Source organism: Wyeomyia smithii, chromosome 3 (genome assembly GCF_029784165.1).
Source record: "Wyeomyia smithii strain HCP4-BCI-WySm-NY-G18 chromosome 3, ASM2978416v1, whole genome shotgun sequence".
Lineage (NCBI taxonomy): Eukaryota > Metazoa > Arthropoda > Insecta > Diptera > Culicidae > Wyeomyia > Wyeomyia smithii.
Window position 1 is genome coordinate 151367724 of NC_073696.1, and position 7334 is coordinate 151375057.

General features: G+C 45.6%; 1 protein-coding gene across 1 annotated transcript; it reads right to left on the bottom strand.

Moving 5' to 3' along the window:
* Positions 1-943: 943 nt before the first annotated feature.
* On the bottom strand, positions 944-5284 carry LOC129728686 (uncharacterized). Its single transcript, XM_055687138.1, has one exon. It carries the CDS (start codon positions 5282-5284, stop codon positions 944-946), a length of 4341 nt encoding a protein of 1446 aa, XP_055543113.1.
* Between the last annotated feature and the right edge of the window lie 2050 nt (positions 5285-7334).

Sequence of the window (7334 nt, forward strand, 5' to 3'; positions counted from 1 at the left end):
TGGAGTAGAATACTTTTACAAGAAAGATAACCCGGATGCTTGCGTGTCAGTCATTTTTTCTAGTAAATAAACGTTGACTTTTCAGATCAATCGCCGCTTTCCGCCATCGCTGGTATCCACTGCACTGCTAGTGCTGCTGCTAAGGGAGGAAGACTGCTGTTGTCGCTGTCTGGAACTAAAATGAGCGGCTTCGACTGAAACAGGCTCTTATATAGGGATGAAAAACTTATAGTTATCGATAGGAGCAAGAAATCATCGATAACTATCGACACCCACTGAGATTTTTGTGGCACTAAGTAAAATAAATTCTCACATGTGTCGTTCTGCAAGAGCAAGGCCTCCCCGATATAAATTTTTGGCCCCAGTTTTGACACAGACAAACAGGTTGGCCACTCGATGACGATTTCTTCGTCCTGCAAAATATGGATTGTTTCGAAGTTTTGTTTATTGTTAGTTGCACGGCTGTTTGTCTATGACTTTAGTATATGATGCACAATTGGGTAAGTCAACTCAATCCAATCGAAAATTTGAAGTAACTGGGGCATGAACGAACATTTAACACTTCAAAATTTAAAACCTGCTCCAACTTCAAAGGCTAGTTGAAATGAATTGGGATAGCTTGGGATGAGAGAGTCTGTTTCTTAGGAACTCAGCGAGTAAAAATAAACGTAATGGACTGTATTTAATTTGCGACTATATTTCTCGAAATCTCGTTTTTAAGTGTTTTTCTTTCTCTACGGTGTTGCCAATCTTACAAGGCGCGCAACAAAACCCACTGCAAAAAACCTTACATATGAATGATAATACACTGACGTAAATTATCTCCCTAAAACTATACACCGTAACATACACCCCCCGGAGCCGGATGGCTCTACTCCACATCATCGTGGACAGGTAACACAGCGATCTGGGTAGTTGGCCGTTTGAATACAGAAGTACTCGTCTAAACGGTAACAACACGGCCAATCCCGTCGTTGCCGGGGTGCGTCTCAACAATCCTTGCTAACTTCCATGTTTGTGGGGGCAGGTTTTCTTCCTTGAGCAATACAAGAAGTCCGTTTCGCAGTAGATCAGGATGTTTATACCACTTCCCACGTTTCTGTAACCCAGTGATGTATTCGTTCGACCACCTTGACCAAAACGACTGCTTCCGATGTTGAACCAGTTCATACCTAGAGAGCAGCGATTCCTTCCGATCAGTATACAATGGCTCAGCAACCGCCGTTAACTCTCGGCCGATCAAAAAATGTCCAGGGCTAAAAGCTTCGTAGTCTGCTGGATCATTGCTCTGTTCAACCAACGGTCGTGAGTTTAATATGGCCTCGATTTGGATTAAGAGGGTATTCATTTCCTCGTATGTCAAATACTCCTCCCTCAACGTTCGGTTTAGGTGAGTTTTCACGGCCTTGACACCAGCTTCCCACAGCCCACCCTGGTGGGGAGCCTTCGGTGGTACCAAATGCCAGTTTATTCCACGTGGCTGACAGAAGCCTGCTATCTTCTCTTGCAGAATTTGCGACTTCAGAAGCTGAAATAATTCCTGAAGTTCTCGTTTGGCCCCAATAAAATTGGTTCCATTATCAGAATATATGTCTGACACATTTCCACACCGTCCAACGAAACGCAGCAGAGCCTGTAAGAACCCTTCTGTCGTCAATGAAGTCACAAGTTCCAAATGAATAGCCTTCGTACACATGCATACGAAAACACAGACATACGCCTTGCACGGAGCCTTCGATCGCCCTTGCTTGATGAAAAAAGGGCCCGCGTAGTCCACATCCGTACGTGAAAATGGTTGGGTCATGGTGACTCGGACTCTGGGCAGATCTCCCATGAATTGCTGCACATCCCGAGGATTCGCACGAAAGCATTTCACACATCTTCTGACTACTCGATTTATAGTGCCTTTTGCGTCGACTGGCCAGAATTGTCTTCTTATCTTTGCCATCAGGCCGTTCAATCCGACGTGCAGCTCCTCTTGGTGCAGCGCCTCAATAACGATTTCTGTGAAATGGTGACGTTCAGGGCTGATCATCGGATGTTTCTGATCTCTCGGCAAATCGGAGTACTTGATCCGACTGCCGACTCTCAGCAGTCTCTCTTTCTCATCGAAGAAAGGGTTGAAGTTTCTTAGTTTTCCCTTCACATGTTCACCTTGTTGAATGTTGCTGATCTCTTCGTAGTACACAACCCGCTGAACTATGCGTACCATACAATATACAGCGGCACGCCAATCCATCACACCAATAGCTCCGGATCTCCTTTTCTTGCCAAGCCCTTTCGCCCGACAGTTGTAAATGAACCGACACACGTAAGCAAATCTTCGCTGCAGCCTCCTGAAGCTGCTACACGCCATGATAAGTTCGTATTGATAGTTACCGTTGGCCGAAGCCGTCACTATTCCAACCACAACACAATCTTCTTCTGAAAGGTCATCTACATTATCTTCGGCTCTTGGATCCGTCATATCGTTAGTAGCACGGAGGAAGCCCGGTACGTTCCACCACAAATCACTACGCAGCAATTCATTTGGTTGCACACCACGCGATACCATGTCCGTCGGATTTTCCTTCGTGCTAACATAGTTCCACTCAACGTCGGGGTTTAATCTTAGTATTTCATTCACACGATTTCGCACAAATACTGATTGTTCTGGTTTAGTCTTCTTTAGCCACGAGAGCACTATTTTCGAGTCTGACCATAGAACAACCCGACTTATGTCAGAGTCTAGGGTTTCGCGCACTGTTTTGATCTGCCTGGATAACAATCTCGCCGCACATAGCTCCAACCTGGGGATAGTCATTTCCGCTGGTAATGCTCCATCCCTTTCCTTCCTCTCCGACTCCTTCAATGGAGTAACTCTCGATTTCCCGCAAAGAAGCCGCACTTCGATTGCACCGTTAGCAGTTACGTTCTTCAAATACACGCAACATCCATACGCCTTCTGAGATGCGTCCGAAAAACCATAGATTTCCAAAGCTATCGTATTATCCACAGTCACTCGTCTCGGGATCTTCATGTCGTTGATGTTGCACAATTCTGTCCTCAGTCTGCTCCAGACGTCGAGCTCCTCATCAGGGATCGGGTCATCCCAATCTACATTTTTACGCCAGTGTTGCTGAAACACCAACTTGGCAACTACTACTATCGGCCCTAGTACTCCGAGGGGGTCAAATAATTTCGCAATTTCGGATAGTACTTCACGCTTCGTCGGTACTTCTGTATTAGTCATTGTTCTAACGCGAAACAGGAAGCTGTCTCTCTCTGAGTCCCAAAGAAGCCCCAGCGTCTTGATGACCCCGCTGGTATCGTCGAAATTAAGCTGTTTCTCTCGATCCTCTATGGGCACCCCATGAAGCAACTGTGGATCATTAGCGCACCACTTATGCAGTTTGAAACTACCTTTGTTTAGTAGCTGCTGTAGATCCTCTCGCAATCGTTTAGCCCCTTCCAGGGTATCTGCTCCCGAAAGTACGTCATCTACATAAAAGGACTTCATCACTACGGCGCTTGCTTCAGGAAAACTGTTCCGCTCATCCTGGGCCAATTGATTCAGGCATCGTGTTGCCAAGAATCCTGCTGGTCCAATACCATATGTCACACGCAGCAGTTCGATATCTTGAATGGGCTGAGTCCTGTCGTCTCTCCACAAACATCGCTGATACTTTGTATGGGCGCCGTCTATCTTCACTTGTCGATACATGCGCTGAGCGTCAGCCGTAAAGGCGTATTTAGGTAGCCGCCACTGCAGCATGATATCAAAAAGAGGTTTTTGCACTGTCGGAGCATCCATTAAAATGTCATTCAATGATGCACCGTTAGTGGTCTTTGCGGAGGCATTAAATACTACCCGCAACCTTGTCGTTGAGCTTTCAGGCTTTAACACACAATGATGCGGAAGATAATATCCCTTTTCAGGATTTACTTCTTTAGGATCCAGTATCCTAGCATGATCAAGCTTCAGATACTCGTGGATAAAATCCGAAAACAGCCTTTTCATTTCTGGCCGCCTTTCAAGCCTGTTCTCCAGCGCCTTGAACATCTTCTTCGCTTGATTCCTGGAGTCTCCAAGCTGACCAGGATCGTCTCGAAATGGAAGCTGAACGGTATATCGTCCATCCTCTCCTCTGGAATACGTTTCAAGGAAGTGTCTTTCACAGTCATTGTTCAAGGGCTCGGCCGTTTGTTCATTGATCATCCAAAAGCGTTCCAACAGAGTGTTAAGTTGTTCGTCCCTGGGATCGGATGAAGTAGCTTGCAAAACCTTGACACTGCCAACGTTTCGATCGGCGCTGACTGTTCCAGCGACTAGCCATCCTAGAAGGCTCTCCTGCAATAGTGGATGATCGTTTGACATCCGTATCTTGCCGCTTCCCATCAGGTCGTAGAAAACTTCGGCTCCAATAAGCATGTCCACTCGGCTGAAACAAAAGAACCTTGGATCTGCCAACAGTATCTGCTTCGGAATCGGCCACTTTGAAGCATCCAGCTCCATCGGAGGTAGCGCGCCAGTTATACGAGGTACTATCAAAAAGTCTACAGATAAATCGCAATTTGTTCTCCTGGACTTCACGGTGGCGTTCACTTTGAATTTCACCGTTGTTCGGGTTCCGTTCACTCCAATTACTGGCACGTTTACACATTTCTTATGAAGACGCAGCACGTCACTCATTCTCTGGGATATGAAGTTCGCCATTGCACAAGTGTCTAGCAACGCACGACATCTATGCGCTACACCGCTTCTGTCAATTACATCGATGACTGCCGTTGCCAGCAACACCTGCGTATGCGCCGAAGCCGTCAAGGCTGGAACTTCGCATTTTGCAACCATCTTCGGTGTCTCCTGTGTTGTAGTAGAGCTTCGAGCGATTGGTCTCGTCTCAGCATTGCTCGTTGCTGTCTCCGTCTTCTCGCACTTCTCCTCGAAGTGCATCAGGGGATGGTGCTTCTTCTGGCATTCACACAATCTGCTGGTATCAGTCTTGCAGTTGACAGTTCGATGTCCTCTCTTCAGGCACGCGAAGCAAAGGCCATACTGCTTCGCCTTCGCATATCGGCTCTTCTCGCTCAGCTTCCTGAACCCGTCACAAGTTTCAATTAGATGATCGCTATCGCAGATAGGACAATTACTTTGCTGTACTGTAGCCGTGTGCACCTTAGTTGGAACGGCGGGGGCACTACTCCGGAGATTGGTCGTTACTGCTCCTTTCGGTCGTCCCGAGATTGAGGAATCCTCGTATCTCTCCTGGGCCAGCATGTAAGAGTGATTTCGGAGAAACGTCATCATATCTTTGTAGATAGGCAGGCTACCATGGTCAATTGTAGCCTCCAATGCCTTTCGGGTGTCCGGATCAAGTTTCTACGATTGCCTCGGACAACTTGTCTTTCATTTTCAAATCGTGAAACGCAAGAGAGAGGCGCTTCTCTACGACGTCCAGCAAATTTCGCAATTCTACATGCGTTCCCTTGGGCATCGGCTTCACATTCAGCAGTTGTGTTATATGCCCCTGAACAACCATACGAAGATTCTCAAATCGTTTCGACAAAATCCTCCAAGCACCTTCGTAATTGTTATCATTCAGCGTTTGCTGATCAATAGCCCCTGCTGCTTTTCCCACCAGGGCTTTATCTAGGTAATGGAGCCTTGTAGCAGGAGTGTCCCCAACACACTTATCAACGATATCCGTAAACCTGTCTCGAAATTTGTACCAATTTTCATACCGACCGTCAAATGTCGGCAGAGGGGTTTGTTGTTATAAAAGAGACGGTACAACTTGGTATGGAACACTCCCTCCACTGCCGCTAGGTTGGCTAGTGGTTGCAACCTCCATCAATTTCCGATTCGTCAACTTCTCAGTAATAATTGCTTGTTGGTCCGTTTCGTGAAGATCAATCATTTCTGCTAGCGAGATCCTTACAAATTCATACACTTCCACGAAATCAACTAATTTTTGCTCAAACACATTTCTTTTTATAGGGTCCGCTAGGTAAATTCGGTTCAGTGTAGCATTGAATTCCGTTCCAGCATTCGTTACAGTTTCAACATACAATTTAAGAGCGTGTATATTGAACTTACCATGATCCTGGTCCGCGGCCCGTATAGCACGACTGATTCGTTCTACCTTACCTTGTGTTGACGCAAGGCACTACTCCAGAGCAACCACCGATTCGGTGATCTTAACTTGATCTCGGTGGTGTTTCTGCAGCTCTTTCTGCTCACGAATACTCACGAATGGTGTCGCTCCGCCAATCGGTGTGTAGAATATAGGCGACGCTGATGGAGAAACAACGGGCGACGAGAACAAGATTCGCTTTATCTTGCCAGACCGCAGTTGCATATCACTTCACTTCTTTCGTGTTCGATTTTAGCTTTCACGTCGTTGTCGAAATTTTTGCGAATCACCACAATCTAACATCAGTGTTAAATTTCATCCACTCTTGTAAAAGGGATCACTAAAACTGATGTCACTCATACCACCACCAAAATGGCGTCTTATTCACTTCTGCAAATATTCTTCCGAGCAGCACCACCGCTTGCTTCGAATCACTATATCCAGCATACAAAATTCTGAATCAACAGTTTCTTAGCAACTATCACTTTTCCGTTGTGCTGTTACACGATACGGAATCACTTTCTGTTCGCCGCGTTACTGACGGTCAGAACAAAATCAAATTCTCGACGCACACACACGTTTGCGTTGAAATCAATCTTCACTAGTATGGTAGCCAAGCGATCCCAAAGCGCTCATTCAAAATGGCTACCACGCTTCACTATTCGGTTACTTTCTGGTTAAAATGCTTCTGAAATTAGCCTGCCCCTGTGGCTAGCTGCTTTCTTTCCTAACTTCTTCCAGAGCCAGGAATCACAATTTTCTTCAGTAATCAGAAATCACTTTCACTGAATTCGCGTAGTATATCCGGCTCTGACGGACCATGTTTCTTCGGAACACAGCGAATAAAAATAAACGTAATGGACTGTATTTAATTTGCGACTATATTTCTCGAAATCTCGTTTTTAATTGTTTTTCTTTCTCTACGGTGTTGCCAATCTTACAAGGCGCGCAACAAAACCCACTGCAGAAAAGCTTACATATGAATGACCATACACTGACGTAAATTATCTCCCTAAAACTATACACCGTAACAGAGTCTTTCATTTTCAGAATATTTTCTTGAATTGTGTCGGGCATCCTAAATTGTGATGTCATTTCCTGTAGCACAACAGATACTCCTTCCAACATCGTCTGATAATTTGAGCGAGAAATCGAAAAAGAGACTTTTAGGTGAAAAAGAGACCATTTTAGAAGAAAAGAGACTTTAGAGACCTATCGTTG

Excerpts from the sequence above, each read along its gene's own strand:
- LOC129728686 (XM_055687138.1), bottom strand. The coding sequence starts at position 5,284 with ATGACGTTTCTCCGAAATCACTCTTACATGCTGGCCCAGGAGAGATAC.